General features: G+C 41.4%; 1 protein-coding gene across 1 annotated transcript in view; it reads left to right on the top strand.

Annotated features, from left to right (window-relative positions):
* Positions 1 to 23: 23 nt before the first annotated feature.
* The window catches only part of GK (glycerol kinase), a 53382-nt gene continuing 34581 nt past the window's right edge, over positions 24 to 18824 (top strand). The window contains exons 1-6 of the mRNA XM_066619185.1: positions 24 to 150; positions 7254 to 7327; positions 9210 to 9316; positions 12709 to 12786; positions 15952 to 16031; positions 18572 to 18709. Of these exons, the coding sequence (XP_066475282.1) occupies positions 67 to 150; positions 7254 to 7327; positions 9210 to 9316; positions 12709 to 12786; positions 15952 to 16031; positions 18572 to 18709 (561 nt within the window). The 5' untranslated portion in view covers positions 24 to 66. The remainder of the gene's footprint in view (positions 151 to 7253; positions 7328 to 9209; positions 9317 to 12708; positions 12787 to 15951; positions 16032 to 18571; positions 18710 to 18824) is intronic.

The raw sequence follows: 18824 nt of genomic DNA, 5'->3' as shown, positions 1-18824 counted from the left end.
CCGGCGGCTGGCCAGTGTCAGGCTGCTCGCGCGGTCGCCTAGGAGACGGGCCGGCAGAGCCTTCTGATGACAGCGAAGGCGGCCCAAGGGGGGCCAATGGACCCGCTGGTGGGGTCCATCGACCAGGGGACCAGCTCCTCGCGCTTCCTGGTGAGTGCCACCTGCTGAGGGAGGGGGACAGGCGCTGTCAGGCTCGCAGGAGTGACAGGGCAGCTGGGGAAGGGCTGTGGTTGTCCTTGGTGGGAGCCTGGAGGGCAGGAGCCGACCGTGGAGCGACTGCAGGGTAGGGACCTGCGGTGGGTGGGAAGGCAGGTGAGGCAGAGCCTCCCCACCGGAGTCCTTCGAAAAGCGCTGCCGCCGTGCGAGGCACCCAAGTACCCACAACCCACTGTGTACCAGGGAAGTGCAGTGGGTGGGGAGGCAGGTGAAGCAGAGCCTCCCCACCGGAGTCCTTCGAAAAGCGTCACTGCCATGTGGGGCACCCAAGCACCCACAGGAACGGTGGGTGCTTGAGTGCCTCATCTGGCGACGGTGCAGAGTGCCTGGGTTGTGCCTCACACATCAGCGGTGCTTTTTGAAGGCCTCCTGAGGGGAGGCTCTGCTTCACCTGCCTCTTCACCCTTTGCTTGTCCCTGCTCCAGAGCTGGGCAAGGCTGGGCATGTGCCAGGGAGGGCATCGCCCAGAGCACTGAGCTTAAGCGTGGGTGTGCATTTCCCACTCACCCAAGATGATGATGGTGATGATTCTTAACAGTATTTATATACACTTTTCAATGAATAGTTCACAAAGAGGTTTACAGACAAAATCAAACAACTAAGGGCTTCCTCCCTGTTCTAAGAGGGCTCACCATCTAAAGATATGCAAAAGAACAGCAGTAGACAGCCACTAGAGAAGACACTGATAGGGTGAGGAGTGCCAGTTACTCTGCTTAATAAAAGGGGAGCACCCACTTGAAAAAGTGCCTCCTGCCCAGTTAGAAGGGCTAGATTCAAGGTGCTGTATCAGGGACACTTATTTCCAGGAGGACTTAAGCCCCACTATTATTTTTTTTTTCCTACCAATTAAGCACTCAGTGTGTGAGGAGGCACAGAGCCTCTTCACCTCTTTTTCCTGTGTCTGAGGGTGCGCCTAGAGCTGCTGGTGTTGGCTGTGCCCAGTGAGGTGATGGGGTTCCACACTCTGGGGTGTGGTGAAGCGAACTGTCCCGTTCTTGCAACAGTAAGTAGTTAGACCTGTGGTTTTCAACCTTTTTTTCATCTCACAGCACACTGACAAGTTGCTGAAATTGTCAAGGCACACCATCGGGTTTTTGACCATTGATAAGGCACACCATGCTGCTGGGGGCTCAAATCCCCCAATTGCCCTACTAATAAATGACCCTCCCCAAAGTCCTGTGGCACACCTGAGGACCATCTGTGGCACACCAGTGAGCCATGGCACAGTGGTTGAAAATGGCTGAACTGTCAGACATTGAGGACCAAATCCTATCCAGTTTTCCTGTGGCAGTGCACAGGAAGGTGGAAGGGCAGTCACAGAGGCCACCTCAAGATATGAGAACATTTGTTCCCTTACCTCCGGTCTCCATTGCGGCTTCACCAGTGCTGGAAAGTTGAATAGGATTGGTTCCTGAGTCCATTCTTTCTCTTGCTTCAACTGTACAAATGCATGGCTCCTTTTTTTCTTCTTTGGATTTCAAGGAAAGATCAGAGACTGGAGACAGGGAATGAGTGTTGGGAATGAATGCTTCACCCCTATCTTACCAAGTCTTGTGGTATGATGAGTAGGGGTAAAGACTTCTCTTGTATATTTCTGATCCCTGCAAGCCATGCATTGTGCATCCGTAGTTTGTCGCCTCTCCCAGTCAGGGTCAAAATGGACAGAAGTCCCTATGGAATGGACAATGTCCCTATGGTGACAGTGTTAACTTGCAAACTGATGGGTTAGTGGGTGATGCTGTTCACACTGGAAATCAAACAGAAGTGTAAAATCTGGTAATAACTTTCAACATTGCCCTTTCTCCTTCTTATGTTACCAGTTGGAAACATAGGAAATTTCCTGATATTGTACTGAGGTGGAGACCACTGACCAGTTCCCTGGAATCAAGTAGCCAATACTCTACAATACTGTGTAGAGTTGGATTTAGTAAACCTTTGCTGCCCTGTGAGGCTCAGTGCTGAGGAGGATGAAGTAAAAAAAAAAGTTGAGTGTCTTGTTGGCATCTTGCATTTGACTCATACACACATACAAAGTTGTATCTTGTGAAGACACACCCACTGTATCGACTTACAGCAGCAGTCCTTTGCTTATTTACTTGAGAATTAGTCCTATTGTATTCGGAAAAACTGGCAAGTAAGCATAGGATCAGAATATATCGCAGATGTCAGAACTCTTAAGTTGTTGCTGATGTAGAAGTGTCACTTGGAGTTTTGTGTGTTGACTGCTTCTTTCTGGAGCAGGATGTTTTGGTGATTGTGATTACTATTATACATTTATGTGTTTCTTTAGTGTTGCCTTGTCTCAGTAGTCTTTAGCACTAATGGTCAAAAACCTGCTCTGAAGTTCATCTGTGATTCTTTAAATGGCTGTCTTACCTTTTTATTTTCTCCCTCTGGCCTATCTTTAAACAACAAAAAAAGAACAAGTTGTAGCTTTCTGGAGAATTTGGCAGCTGATTGCATTCAGGAATCTGTGTACCAGAGGTTGTGAGAGAGAGAGTAAGAGTAAAATAGCTTTCAGGGCAGTCTAAAGTCCTTTTTGCTTTTGTTGTAGAATTCTAACACAGACAAGGGGAATGTGTGAAAAGCAAGTTAGTACAATTTGCAGTGCAGGGATTTACAGAAAAGAAACAGTGAGCCTGTCTGCACTAGGGTTAAAATGCCTTGGTAGGCTTGCCACGTGTGCCAGTTTTAGCATGGTACAAGAAACAGTCTGCTATTACTGTATGCTCTTGTTAAAATTGTATTAAGTAGAGAGGAAATATGATTTTGGGACATCAGTCAGGATCACAAGAGTGGCAGTCCTCAAACATCAAGCCAGGGTTTGATAGTTATTTCAAAAAAACCAGCAAGTGTTGCATCTGGTGGGTCACTGTGAGATACAGGAAGCTGGACTAGATGGACACTTGGTCTGATCCAGCAGGACTCTTCTTATGTTCTAATGTTTATGTGCAAAATGTTTCATAATTCTTTTCTTCTTTCTTAACAATTCTGAGGTTGACTAGGCTGGGAAACTCCAAGATTGCCAGTGAGCTTCCTAATTTATGCCAGGGTGATCTGCTATGTCCAAAGTTGGCACTCTGTCCACTCCGTTCCTGAGATCCTTACAAGTAGCAGCGAGAAGCCAAATTGTCTTAGTACGAATAGGAACACTACAGTATAAATATATGCTTCTTCAAGATAGTTCCTTTCTCTGGACACCCTGTTAATTTGTGGTATATAAATCCACTGTTTGTTCATTGGTTTTGTAGGTTGGACCTATTACATATGCAGATACTAGATGCAAAAATGTCATAAAACAATGTCTTGGAAAAGTGATATTTGGCATGGCCCTTCCTCTACTTATTCAGGAGTTCATATTCAGTTCATTAGTTCAGTTCATTCAGTTCATTAATTCAGAGATTAATTGTTGCCTAGGGATGAATTCAGCTATGGTTAAAAGCTAATTTGCAATACATGTTTTCAGCACAGTTGGAAACATCTTTCTCTGGAAAGTGTTGATTGAACCTGACTTTTGGAGTAATAGCAGCCTTTAACTGAAAAGCAGAAATCAAATTATCTTTTGTTTTGAAAATGGATTAGATAAAAAGAACTAAAAAGGAACAGGATAAAATTCTATCCTATTCCTGGGGATACATTTTAATGCATATTTTACTGCAGAGCAAGACATAGTCAAATACACACAATGCCATACACTGCCATACAGATGACCTTAACTAGTCTGTCCCCAGACCTATGGGAAATGGACAGACCCACACTCCAGGAGGAAAGGACTGCCAGGGCTCTGCTGAAGAAGAGAGAGGAAGGGACTGCCTGAACTCTGCTGCAGTGGACTGCTGCTGGGGAGATTGGACTGAAGGCTCCAGAAATAATTTTTTTTCACAAATAGTTCATATTAATTGAAAATTCACAGTACTTTGAATTTCTAGCAAAAAAAAATTTTCAGAGTGTAGATCTCTCATTAGACTGAAGTTGGTTGGTTTTAGGAAGCACCTCCTCAGTCCATGTTTTCAGGATGAGACATCCAGAGAACAATGATTCAGAAGCCTTCATCACTGCCGCACCATTTTTGTTACAAAACATTACCCTTTCCTCTAATTCATCCAGAAGCTGAGGGCAACACTCACCATGCTTTCTCCTACTCATTTAATATGACGAAATCAGAACTGCAATGGTTCAAACATGTCTTGCTTCATTTATGAAACAAGGTCTGGTTGTGACCAAGCTGGTTTAGCAGAATTTCTAGCAGCTGAGGTTAAAGATCCTTTTGATTTCTTTATCCTGCCTAGTAAGGAGGTTTTTAAGTAGCTGCAGGTGTACGTTTGCCACCTGAAGCATTAGAAGTACAGCAAAATGATGTCCTGTGCTGTGCTTCCTTCACCAGTGATCTAAGGGTCTTTCTCACAGAATTAGGTGCACGTTCCATGCATTCAACTACTATTTAGTTTTTGTTTTCCTTAGTGTTTTGGAAAATGCCATTGAGTCTAAGTTCTTCTGGGTTTGAAAAACAACTTGAAGTATGTGTTTAAGTTAACATTTTTTCTAGTATCCTCAGCATTTTGTTTGTTAATCTGAGACACTCAACGAGCACTTTGCATTTGAGAGCACTTTCCGAAAGGGAAACTTGTGGGACAACAGAAGATTAAGGGTTTGCATAGTATGACTCAGTGCTGGTATTAAGTCAAGGAATCTTAAGTATTAATTAGTATATTTATTAATTACAGTATTTGCATACCATCTTTATCATAGATTCAAGGCAGTTTGCATCAGCAAGCTGGCATAAACCCCGTTTTTCAAATGGAGTTTTTGCAGTTATTGTTCTATTTGTATAGAACCCTTCATTCTCCAGATGTTTTCATTCACAGTGTGTTTATCTCTCTGGTTGCATAGTTCTCATGCTTTCAAGCTTCCGCAGGCCACTACAAATCAAGCTAGGCAGGTTCTTGTCATCCATTCTAGCCAGCAGACAGCTCCACATCTCTTGCTGTGGCAGCTCCTCAGTGATTCCGTTGTCTCACAACTGGCTATATAAGCTTGTCTACAGATTCCAGTCTCCCCTCCAAGGCGTAACTGAGTTAATCCTGCATAGCTTCTTCAGGCAAGGGCTCGATCACTGGACTACACACCTCCTGCTCACATCGAGTAAATAATGGATTGTGATCAGCTCTTGACCCCGGGCTTTAACTTTTATCATCTTTAGTAATTAAACTTGGTGGTAAGGCAATGTGTTCATTTTGGTGGGAAGATGCAGACAACACATTTATCAATCAAATATTCTGCAATGCCTTATTTTTATGCCTTCCGTGTATAAGACATTTTACTTGTAGGTTCAGTAAACTGAACTGGTCAGAGCTGATTAAAAACATGTCGCATAAATTGGTTATTTTTCACTTACCATCCCTTATAGAGGGTAAGAATATACCTGGTATTCATCCATGTTGCATCTGCCCGAGCGTTTTTAATTGTCTCCAAGCATGCAGTGATATTAATGTGTATATGTAACTACTGTTCAGTGTTTCATGCAACAAAGCTGTCATAAGTACCTGTTGCAATTTACCTTCTCCAAACACTCTTAATATTTGCAGTAGCAGCAACATCTGTCTTCTACACTCATTGTGTACAAATGTTTCCTTCTGTATACATTAGCACCTTGTTTTGGTAAGCCAAGAATGTATGGTGCGTTAACTTTTGTTAATAAGCACTGTGGATTTAGTAAAAGCTTGGCAGGAAAGTTTGGAACTGAATGTATGAAAAGGTCTACAGTATCATCATTTGTTAATGTGGAAGAAAAATAATACTTAAAATTTAGAAATTCTTCCTGCAGTCAATTATATTATAGATGGTCAAATAAAATGACTGGAACTTGAGAAAAGAATTCAGAAAATATGTGATTTTTGATTGGTATGTTTGTATGTAGTCTGAAGAAGCGAATTTGTGTAAATATTTCTTCTCTAGAGTGTTGGGTCAAATTGAGGTTGAAAAAATTCAAATGAACTAGAAGGCTAACAGACCAATCCTGAGCTGCTCAGCGTGCTGCAGCATCCTGAGTGCACCAGGCAGCCGCCAGGGGAACATTTGTCCCCTTTCCCCAAGTAAGGAAAGAAGCCCCTCAATGGGGCTACTCAATTCTGCGGCGGCTATTTAGCTGCCTCGGAGTAAGGGAATCTTGTGTCGGGCCACATGGACTGAGAAGGGTCTCTGGATCCAGTGGAGCTGAGCTCTGCTGGCCCCACTGCCTCCCCTGGAACGCCTCCCCCATGCCTCCACTTATCTCTCCACCCAGAGTGCCTGGTGGTGGTTTGCTGGCCTCCAGACCAGTGCTGGTCCATCACTGGGCTGGCACTAATGATTGCAGGTGTGCCTTATGACATGTTTGTGACAATGCATGCTGGCGGTGAGCAGGTGCACAAAGGTCAGAATCAGGCCCTAAGTTCCCAGTGTTTTAAACAGAACAAGACAGTTGCATAATTATTGTTGTTCATATTGTTGAATTATTAGGTCACCAATATTCAGCTTCTAAAATTCTTATATGGCTATATTTTATGGACATGTGTCTTCTATTCTAAAGAGGTCTTTCCCGTAGCATATCTCTTTTTGGTTAGTAATCCTCTCTAGGTTAGTTTCCTGAGATGGTTCACTGCCTACCTTTATCTGCTTGTTATGCAGACGTTTCATATTGTTGCAAAACTGTTTCAGATGGTTGCAAAACCCTCATGACCCCAAAATCCCTATGTATACAGCAGTTGCTTTTCACAAAGCTTGTTTAAACTTCTGTTTACAGCAACAAATAGCTTATTATCCTGTTCAAGGATTGGGTAGGTATTTCCACAATTTGTTGCTCTTTGTATAAAATGAACTTTGTTAGAGCTGTCAACTATTTTTAATTTTATTCTGAATCTTAATATAATTGACAACAATGAATTTCACTTTTAAAAACCTGTTGTGAATGTGACTTTTTTTTGAATGCCATTTTTTTTGTTTGCTGCCTTTTCTAATTATGGCTTTCCAAACTAATGGGTTGAATTTTGTGTTTGCAGGTCTTTAATTCTAAAACATCAGAATTGATAAGTCTTCATCAGGTAGAACTAAAGCAGAACTTCCCCAAAGAAGGGTATGACCTCTTTTTTTTTTTTTTGGTGATTTTGAACACTGTCATTTAGTATTATGTTAGTAAACTAGATATAATTCCACTGAAATAAGTGGGCACCTACATTTGTTGGATTATTATACTTGTAAAGTAAACGTTGGGAATTTTTATAGTAATTTTTCTGTGTGCCTTCAATACAGGAATGTGCGTTGCAGGGGTGACAGGTGAGGCAGAACTGCCCCATTGTAGTTTGTGGAGAAGCACTGCAGCCACCCTACCCACTTACACGTGAGGAGAAAGCGGGAGAAAGCTGCCTCCTCAGGAGTAAGCAGGCAGGGCAGCTGCGGTGCTTTCCTATGGACAATGACAGGATAGTTCTGCCTCACCTGCTGACCCTGTACCGCACGTCCCTGCTTCAGTCTTCATAAAAATTTTGAAAATCTGTATAGGCGATTTCATACAACACTGTTTCATGTGGAAATGTCATAACTGGACAGTCTTTTTCTCCAACATTTGCCTGACCAAGTAGTCATATGAATCTGTCCCCCAGCAAGTTTAAGACTTTTCCAGGAAGCCAGTAACTAAATATATAATCAAATTTGTATGACCACTTCACCGTGCAAACTCTTTGTGGCATTGTCACTCTAGATCAGGGGTGTCCAAACATTTTGGCACGAGGGCCACATTATCTCTCTGACACTGTGTCGGGGGTTGGGGAAAAAAAGAATTAATTTACATTTAAAATTTGTTGAAATTTACATAAATGAATTTATTAGAGATGGAACTTATATGAATGAATGAAGCTCTTGCAGTAGCTCAAGGCCTATAAAAGACCTTGCACAAAGCAAGGCCAGCCTTTCCTTTGCTGCCACTGCTTCATCACAGATGTGAAACAGCAAGTAGTGGAGGGAGCCCTCGTCCCACAGCTCAAGTGAGAGGTCAAACAGTCATCCTAATGCTGAGAGCAGTTGCGTTGGGCCAGCACAGACTCCAGCAAGTCTCCGGAGGGCCAGAAGCTCATTGGAGACTGGGAGCTCTCCGAGGGCCGGATTGGGAGCCCCGAGGGCCGCAAGTGGCCCCCGGGCCGGGGTTTGGGCACCCCTGCTCTAGATCAGGGGTGTCCAAAGTTTTTGGCAGGAGGGCCACATCAGCTCTCTGACACTGTGTCAGGGGCTGGGGGAAAAAAAGAATTGATTTACATTTAAAATTTGAATAAATTTACATAAGTTTACATAAATGAATATATTAAAGATGAACTTCTAATAATGAATGAAGGTCTTGCAATTTCTCAAGGCCTAGAAAAGGCCTTGTACAAAGCAAGGCTGGCCTTTCCTTTGCTGCCGCTACTGCATTACAGACATGAAACAGCAAGCAGTGGAGGGAGCCCTCATTCCACAGCTCACGCAAGAGGTCAAACAGTTGCTCTCACGCTGAGAGCTGTTGCATCAGGCCAGTGTGGGCTTCAACAAATCTCCGGAGGGCCAGAGGCTCATTGGAGACTGAGGGCTCTCTGAGGGCCACATTGAGAGGCTTCGAGGGCCACAAGTGGCCCCAGGGCCAGGGTTTGGGCACCCCTGCTCTAGATAACCTGCATTAGAAGTGGTCAGGAAAAACCACCCTAAGTTTGCAGTTGCTACGCCCAACCCTTAAATCTGTGCTTTTCACAATGTTCATAAATCATGTAATTCTAAAGCGTTTGTTGGTTCTGGGACAAAAAAATGATAATACAGAAATTCCTCTAAACTCTGCTTGTTGATAGAGTTGTTGATATTCAATTTCTTTAAAAAACACACACAATTTACTAAGAAAGTAGAGCAAGTAGATGATCCTTTATAAATTTCCTTAGTTCCATTTACAAAATTTAGCCTTTTGACATCAGCTTTGTTCTTCATTATTTGTCTGCAAGGTGGGTAGAACAAGATGCCAAGGAAATTCTCCAATCAGTCTATGAATGTGTGGAAAAAACATGCGAGAAACTGAACCAGCTGAATATAGACATCAGCAACATAAAAGGTATAACTCTTATGGATTAAAAAATGAACACATTTAAGGGGGACAGTTCTGAACATAAGAAATAAAACAGAGATAGAGACATAGCCAAATAAAGTGGTGGTTCTTGTGGGAAAGCAAAGACAAGATTTTCCTGTAATTTATATTGTTTTAACCAAAAAAACAAGTTTTTTTGCTTTGGGATGTCATGGAAGTTAGACTACAGTTGATTTAATACATCAGCCTGGCCCAAAACTGTCACAATTTGCAGTTAATGAGAATGTTAGTGATTTTTTTGTAAGGTGTGCATCCCAAGTAATGGAAAATAAGTGGTAGACTTGGAGTGGCTTTTCAAAAGTGTGCCTTCAAGAAAATTGTGTTAAGGACACTAGTCTACAGCAGTGGTTCTCAAATGTTTTGGTCTGCGGAAACCTTTCCGCTTTTAGTCATTAAAACTAAGGCTTAGGCATTAAATTGTATTGGGTCAGGGCTTACCGAACAAACATTTTGGGAAGAGCAAACTTGCAGGACTTATATGTAAGCTTCTTACTATGGAACTTGCTTCCAAGTAAGCATGATTTGACTACAGCCTTGACTTTTCATGAAGATCGCCCAAGCCTGACTCTCGCTCATCTAAGGCATTGAAGGAGGGCCGGATTCTAGCATGTGTGGGGTAGGCTCTCCGGGTGCTTTGAAGTAGTTGTTTTATTGGTTTTTACTCTGGGGGGGGGGAGACCCACTCTCATCTCCTTGCTGGGAGAATGGTTTTCCTTCCATGTCACTCATGTAACTGGCAGCAGCTCCTGCCTGCCCTCTTTTGCAACCTCTCCTTTCCCTGCTGTGTGGATCCAGGGAAGAGAAGGAAACCAGCTCTGTAAACTGTTGCTTGCAGACCTGCTCCTCTCCATCCCACCCCTCAGTGGGTCAGCTGCTGGCAGGTCTCATGATGCTAAGCTCACAGAGTCCCTAAAGGGTCTTGTGGAGCCCCAGGTTTCTGTGGAGCACAATTTGAGAAGCGCTGGTCTAGAGAGTGCTACTCCAGTTGCACAAGTTTGAACAAGGCTGTTCAAGAGAAAAAAATGCTGTGTGGAGTAAATTAATTTTTGATGCAGTTGTCTGGGCAGCAATACTATTGATAATTGAGCACTTCGGGCTGCAACAAAACACGAGGAGGAAGCAGGGAAAGAGTTCACACCATAAAACTTCCTTTATAGCTTTCAGCGAGGTTTCTGTTACAGAGTCATTATTCAAATCAGTGATCTTTGTCCATGTAATGGACAAAGATCACTGATTTAACTGATAATTTTGCAACAGAAGCCTCATTGAGAGCTATAAAGGAAGTTTTTATGGAGTGAATCTCTTCCTGCCTTCTCTCCCTGTTTTGCTACAGTATGCTGAATGAATTGGGAGTTCTGCTGAAAACCAATGTTTGGATTTGTTAAACCAACACTAATTTTTAAGACATGACTGCCTTTAATAGAAGAGTCAACTTTAACCTGATATGGATATTGAGATAGCTTTATCGCAGGTTATCAGTATCACTGTTTGCTGACCAGATGAGGTTTTCCAAAAATTAATCTACTCTTCTGCACACTGTTTCTTGTTTTGAACAGCCTTCCTGAGGGGGAAGGCAGTGGAATGGAGTAGCACTCCACTTGCATTTTCTTCTTAGTGCAAGGTTTTTTGAAGGTACTCTACTTAAAAAAAAAAAAAATCATATACAGGTGTGCGCCATTTAACAACAGGAATATGCTCTCAGATCCTCCTTGTTAGGTGATTAAATCATTAAGTGAACATTCAGCCCAATCTAATGCCTTTGTGTAAACAGGCACTCCGTGCCAGACACTCATAGGCTTCACAGGCAACTGAAGACTGATTGCCTCTTATTTGCATTAAGTGTCACTTTGTTGTGTAAACAGGCACTCTGCTGCAGGCTATGGGAGACCTGACTGCCTCATTACAGCCTCTTTGTGCTTTGGCCACCATCATGTATGCGGTCCATCATTAAGCAAGCACTCCTGTATTAGAAAGGCCCCTTTTTATACAAAAAGTTCTCAAGTTAAAAATTATTCTAACCCATTTTTCTACCACCTCAAAACCAGGAAGGGAATCCTCTTGAAGTTAGACTGCTGCATCATTGCTGTAGGAATATTCTCCAGTTCACGACCCAGATACCTACAAACTTCCAACTGTTATTTTCAGTGTTGTTGTTACCACTCTTGTCTTCAACAGTTTTACTCTAGAAATTTCTAGTTCTTAACACTCATAAGCCAGTAAAGCTGAAAACAAACAACTTTTATCATAACACTCCACTTCTCTGATACCTCTTAGACTTAGGCCCAAAGGCTAAGCAACTTTCCAGCACTGACATAGCTGTGCCAATGGGACATGTACTGCATCCTGCAGTTGGATGACACTCACGGAGGCTTCCTCAAAGTAAGGGAATGTTTATTTCCTTACATCAGAGCTGTATTGCCCTTATGGCAGCACTGGAAAGTAGGTTAGTGTTGTGCCCTTTTTTTCCTATAAGTCTTTAAGGCTTCAGAGACTAAGGCTCCAATCCTATCCAATTTTCCAGTGCCAGTGCTGCTGTGCCAATGGGGTATGCACTTCTTCCTGTGTTGGGAAGGCAGTTACAGAGGCTTCCTCAAGGTATAGGAACATTTGTTCCCTTACCTCGAGGCTGCATTGAGGTTGGACCTGTGCTGGAAAGTTGGATAGGATTGGGCCCTAAGAGCCCAATCCTGTGCATGTCTATTCAGAAGTAAATCTCATTGTGGTCTATGGGGCTTACACCCAGGTAAGTGCGAATAGGATTGTGGTCTAAGGTAGTAAAACTTTTCAGAAGAATTCCAGGGACAGGAAAATTGCTCTAACATTCTTTATTGTTTTGGTTCTCTTTTCTGCTATATTTTTGTTTGATTTGTACTCTGGATGTTAGGCTATCTTATTTGTGTGTGAGTTTATTGTTTTTTGAGTTTAAGCCACCTCGGGCTTTTCAGCTGGGGTAAAGAAAATGCAGGATAGAAACTCTGAAAATGTAACAGTATTTTAGTTTTATGAAATCCAAAGGGCCTTGCACAGTCCTCTGAGCTATTAAACCTTTTCTTTTCCACTGAACTCCACTGCATCTATGGAAAAACCACCCTCCAAAAACCAGGGGACTGTCTGGAATAGTATTCCGCTTAGTTCAGAGGGCTGCTATTGAATATGAAAGCCAGCAGCCCTTTGCCAATCTATGCATACATCCTTTCCTGGATCATAGCTAGTATCTTTGTTGTACATAAATTTCCTGAAGGATAAATAGGTAATGTACAGAATAAAATGGAAACAATGGAAAGTGATTTTGAAATTTATCTACATATTAAACTATGTAATAAATCTCAGAGACTTTAAGGTTTTCTTTTGTTCTTAAGCTATTGGAATCAGCAATCAGAGAGAGACAACTGTGGTTTGGGATAAATTTACCGGAAAGCCTCTGTACAATGCAATTGGTAAGTAGGGATGTTATATTCTACTAGATTTTGTACTAAACCTTGTTAGTTTTAAAAAAAAAAAAAAAGTACTCTCCCATTTGCAAGAATTTTACATACTCTGTTAAAGGAATTAAAATGGTTTTTGATTGTCCCATTGAAAGTGAAAGCTATGATGAATTCCTTAAACTTAGAAATTTAAGTCTTAAAGCACTTGAAGATTAAAACATTTCTTCTTGTGCTGCTAAAGGTGAAGAGGAAAAAACCAAAACAAACCCTTCAGTGTCAAAACTGTTTTCTCATATATTGTCTGAGAAGGCAAACTTAACATTGAAAAACTAGCTGCCCACTCACTAGGTCTCTGCTGTGACTGGTCCCAGCAAAGGCACCACTGCCTGTTGACTTATAAGGATGATGGTAGTATTTCCAAATACTATCTGGAGTCTATTTCTACTAATTATAGCCTACCAGTGAGGTTTTAAGAACGAATACCAAATATAGACAAGGCAATTTCTCCTCTAGAACACAAAAATCAGTGTAATCTTAAGTTGGGCTGTCACTCCTGAAGTGACCAGTGAAAAGTGTGCCACAGTGAGCAGATTGTGACCTCTACTTTGGAAACTGGTGATGCCGCCACATTCTAAACAAGGTGTGAGTAATGGAGGAGCATTGTTAGAAGTGGATATGAGATGGAATTGGAAACATCAAGCACTGTGTCAACAGGGCATGGGATGCCGCAGCATGGGTACCTAGTACAAATGTAGACTTGGGTAGTTTAAATTGCACTGAATGTAACTAAATGGAAAACCTTAAATAGCCCTAAATAAGAAGCTAAATAGAAAACCCTAAAGTAGGAAACTTTAAAGTAGAACAATGCTTACTACCATTTCTTCATGTCTAATAAAATAACTTATGATTTCCCCCTCCATTTTTGTCAAGTTCAATCTGAATTTTTAAATTGTGATTCCTTTAAAAGTACATACTGGCATGAATGATGCGTGTAAACCAAATGAAAATGGATGGCAGTATGATGGATGGCAGCATGACCCTAAACATGTTTGTTCAGAAATAGGTTCCACTGAAATCAGTGGTCCTTCCAGGGGATCAAGTGTGCATAGGGTTGCAGCCTGCAGCTTATTGCTTTAGTCCAGTTTTCTTTTCTAGAAGGTAAATAGGAAGTGATCTTTGGTTGAATGACATTAGTCTCCTGGTAAAACATTAAGTGTGTTCAATCACCTGATTGACCTAGATGTTACAGCTGAATAGAGTATTGAACTTTGAACCGGCTTTGGGTTTGTAATACTGTAGCATAGTAGTGCACATCATTTGGTTTTGCTCGCAAAGCAATCAGACTAGTAATGAGATGCAAAAGTATATGCATATCTTTGCAGGCTTAAATTAATGCTGGCTTATAAATAGACGCTTATAACATTGCCTGCAAGCATTTCCAGCAATGAAACTCTTTCAGGCGTTAATTATATGCCATGAATAACTAATACACATGCATGAGAAAGTGGGCTTCATCTGTGGACTTTTTTTTTTTTTTGCAAGGTTAGGCCAATATAAAAGTTTTTTTTTCCAGATATTCTCTAATGCAGTGCTTCCCAAACTTTTTAGCACTGGGACCTACTATTTAAAATGACAATCTGTCACGACCCACTAGACAAAATATCTAGAAAGAAATATTTTGTTAATAATAATTTATGCATTAATAATTCAGGTCCTATGCTGCCAAAGTGGGCACTCAGAAGGCTGAACTGGAGAGCAAACTGTGCAGTTAGGAAATTCAAGGCCAGGCAAAAGGCTGAAACTGGGTTCACATGTGATCTGCAGCACACTAATTACTCAAGAAAATTTGAAAATGTGACATTTTAATTTGGGGGTATGAAGTCTACCTCATTCCCCAAGTTAGCATTCCAGCTAACAATTTACTTCAGCAAACCAGGCAAGGGCAATGGCATAGCTAATGATTGTGTAGGCAGGTATCGAGCTCAAAATGATTACCTGGTAGTGATGTCACAACTGGAAGTGACATCACACCTGGACTTTTAAAAAAGTGAAAATAGTGGGAAACCCATCTCCTCCTCCCAGCAGCTTGCTACCCACTTGCTTTGCCACCGCCTCCCAGCCAGTGGCATAGTTAAGGCACCTATCTGCTACCTGGGATCAAAGAAGATTTTGTAACCTCTCTATGAAAAATTAATTTAAGTAAATAAATAAAAAGTGAGCCACTTATTGGTTAGGAACACTATGCTAAATACATAAGAGGAGCACCACTTGAAAAAGTGCCTCTTTCTCCAGTTAGCAGGGGTAACTGTATTATGATATATGGAAACGAGAGCTGACTCATATTAACACCTTATTGGCTCCTTGCTGTATCGTATAATATCTTATTGGCTCTCGGAACAATCAGTCTCATAGGTCAGTTCTGAGTTAAGGAAATCCACTATTTGTTCCACAGGACAGTTGTTTTTATTTTCTAGTTAATTGGCCATACCTCTTGATAGAATACAGATATTACAATGCAGTTTGCTTCATTGCATTTTGCATTAAATTACCTTTCCAATTTTATATAGCAAGATAGTATTATTCTTGTTATATTCATGCCAAGATTTTCACAATTTTGGCCACTAGTGTCAAGCTCAGCTTGTTGCCCCACTAAAGCTTGTTGCCCAGTGCAGTTGCTACTCTCTGTACCCCCTTAGCTACACCACTAGTCAAGGGTGCTTGTAAGTTGTTTAATACTTTAAAAAAAATTTGCGACCCACCAAAAATCGGCTTGTGATCCACTGGTGGTTCCTCACCCACAGTTTGGGAAACACTGTTCTGTTGTGTTTTCATAGACCTTTATAAATGATGGTTTAAAAACACACACTCACCCACACACCAGTGGCAAGGGGGTCAAAACAAAGGCCCAGATATGCCTACAGCCTTGGAATTGCTTTACAAAAAGGAGGGGGAAGACACACTGTCAGGAGGCAAAAAGTCCAACATTGTCTTGAGTGTTGTTGATTGTAGGGAGAGAATGATCAGTCTGAAAAAGTCATATGCTAGCTGGGTTTGGAGGAGAGTTGTCTCTTTTTATGGAAGCCTCTTCAGTTTCTGAAGCTTGTTCAATTAATACATTGCTTATGTGATGGGCAGCAAAGCTTTTACCTGTTCCTAATGTTTGACTTTTGATTATAGTGTGGCTTGACCTTAGGACCCAACCTACAGTTGACAAGCTGCTTGAAAAAATTCCAGGACACAATAGATTCTTTTTCAAGGTAACAGCTATTTGGAGACTGTTAGAGACAATGTGATCATGTGAGATTTAGTACATACACTACTTGTTTTGTTGTGAACAAAGTTGTGGTTAGATTAGCACATATGAATTTCTTTTCAAAATGAAAATGTTATAGTAAGGCACTATCGGTATGGAGGATGCAGTATTTGAGAGAACTAAATTTAGCCCTCAAAGGAGTGCAAAAGAGGTTTGAGAAGGACTGAAGGAAGGATTTTTATCATTAGTAAAGGGAACTAAGTGGCTTTTCAGAAACCTGTGATGTCAATAATAAGCGGAATAGCAAGAGTTCACAGTGTACTGAGCAAGCACAAAATGGAATTTCTAAAAGTTTTATAAAAAGCATCCATTGAGAGATATTATTTAAGGTTTGTTATACTTCAATGTAAACTCCGTAAGTTTTTCCCCAAAATGTCTGTTTAATTTTTTCAGTTACAAAATGTACATTTTACAACAGGGTTGTCAAACCTAAGGTCCGTGGGCTGGGTGCAGCCCACAAACTCTTTATCTGGCCCTTGGACTCTCCAAGCACCACAATCAACCTCTCTCAGCTGTTGAGCTGTGCTGAGGTATTGCTGCTGAAAGGGTAACCTGCATGATAATTGGGCCCTCCCATAACTTGAAAATATGGTCAAAATTTGCCTATTTTCTCTTCTGTCATTTGCAGCTAATGACTTCCTAAATGGGGAAAAAAGTGCTTATTTTTGGTCATGACCTGCTTAATGACATCACTTCCGGCTCTTAGCAGGCATCATGAATGCTCTTTGGCCCACTGTATAAAACAAGTTTGCCACCCATGTCTTACATAATGTAAAAATGAATTTTAAAAAAACTTTAACCAAAAAGGGAGAAGTACAAGTAGGTTCTGAAGTAATCATGTTCTTACAGCAGAAGACATGCAATAGTGTCTGTTAACAACACAGATCAAATTACAAGATCAAACCATCTCCCATAATAACAAGTGCTGCATAGCAGGACGTATTACCAAAGCATTTTTGTTCACAAAAATAAGAAAAAGCTACTATAAGTGTTAACCCATTTTTGCCCAGGCCCACAGGTATACACATTTGGTCCCTGTTGCGCATTTGCAACATTGGGCAGAAATGTTAAAGAACATATATACGGCTTGCTTGACCTTAGCAGACTGAAGCCCAAAAGTAAACTTAACAGCCAAAGCTACCTGTCAGACTGTTAGTGTTTATTCATAAACAGATCAGCTAACCTAAACAAGCCATATTTATTCCAGTCATTAAAAAAAATTCTGGATCAAAACATAATGGGTAGGTAAGAAATGGAATAAGTGGCGAAGCTAAAAGCAGTAGCTTGCATTGCTCTTGCTTCCAGGCAGCTGAAGTGGCTCACAAGAATGGGTTTTTAGCTTTTGTAAGGAAATGGGAGTCTCTGGTTGAAACAGCATGTGCTTGAAGGAGAAATTGTCAATGAAATATACTTCTAGTTCAATACAGTCTTTTAAAGTAGGGTTGGGGGGGGGGGTCATTAATAACTTCCTAAGATGAAAAGCAGCATGATATAATACTAAGTTGTGAACTTTAAGGCCACCAAACTTAGAAGAACAATACGTATTAAAATTGCTAAACAGAAGCTGCTGCTTCTGAAAAATAAAGGAATTGCAACTGACCTGCATCTTACATGAGGGTTATATTCCAAGGCCAGAGCTTAAAACCAAAATCACATGCGGCCATTACTCCCTTAATATAGTAAAGTTGTATATGAACTTATTTACCTTAAAAGCTACCACTTCATAACTTAAGAGTTCATTATTTTATGGACAATCCTATCCTCATGATAAAGATGCAGATCTTGCAGTCTGCCATCATAACATGCAGGCACCATCGCCTGAGCTGCTCTGAGGGCAAGTGACTTGCTGCTGATGAAGCACTCGCCGGTAAGCCCCACACAAGCAGCAGACTGGCATCTGGAGTAGGTAAGGTCACGGTGGGTATTGAGTCAGCACAGGAGCGGATCTCAGCAGTAGTGGCATCCACAAGATCCAGAGCCCCATGCTGTGCATGACATATTCCCCTGGACCCAACACATTTATGCCAGCAAAACAGCTGGCGTAGATCTTAGTAGGCCCATTGGGGACCAGGGAGCTGCAGAGGAGATAATTTAAAAATAGATTACCCCTCCCAGCCCCTCAGCTGGCCCACAAGATGTAGCAGTGGCTACATCAGCGTTCCTGCATTGCAGAGGAGATAGGATTCAGCCCCTAGTGTGCTCCAATCAGCATTTGTGTTGTCTAAATACAGGCAGATAGCCTGTATAAAACAACCTTTCACAGAGTGTCTGTGGTTTAGCTACTTGGCGGATTGTCAAACAATCTTTCTTCTTTATTTTTGACTACTGAACATGTTGGAATTGGATTTTAGTACATGTAGGGTTTGCAGTATTATTAGTATGAAAATGAACTTTTATTATGCTTTTCTCAGAGATGAACTTTGTTTGGTAGTTTTATTGCAGTTGTGTATTTTTTTAGCCCCTAACTGACTATTCGTCCTGCAGAATAAGACTGGTCTCCCACTTACCACATATTTCAGTGCTGTGAAACTTCACTGGCTTCTGGAGAACGTGAAGGAGGTCAAGCAAGCTGTTCAAGAGGGGCGAGCTTTATTTGGTACTATTGATTCATGGCTGATATGGGTATGTTTCAATAAGCTATTTTGGAAATCTCTCAGTCAAATTTTCTTCCTTCCTCTTTAAGTTTCACTCAAATATCAGTCTCAGACAACCAACATGCCTTGTTGATCAATAACCA

The sequence above is a fragment of the Tiliqua scincoides genome, chromosome 3, assembly GCF_035046505.1.
Source record: "Tiliqua scincoides isolate rTilSci1 chromosome 3, rTilSci1.hap2, whole genome shotgun sequence".
NCBI lineage: Eukaryota > Metazoa > Chordata > Lepidosauria > Squamata > Scincidae > Tiliqua > Tiliqua scincoides.
Note: the sequence above shows the minus strand (reverse complement) of the source record. Positions and strands in the feature narration are given on the sequence as shown.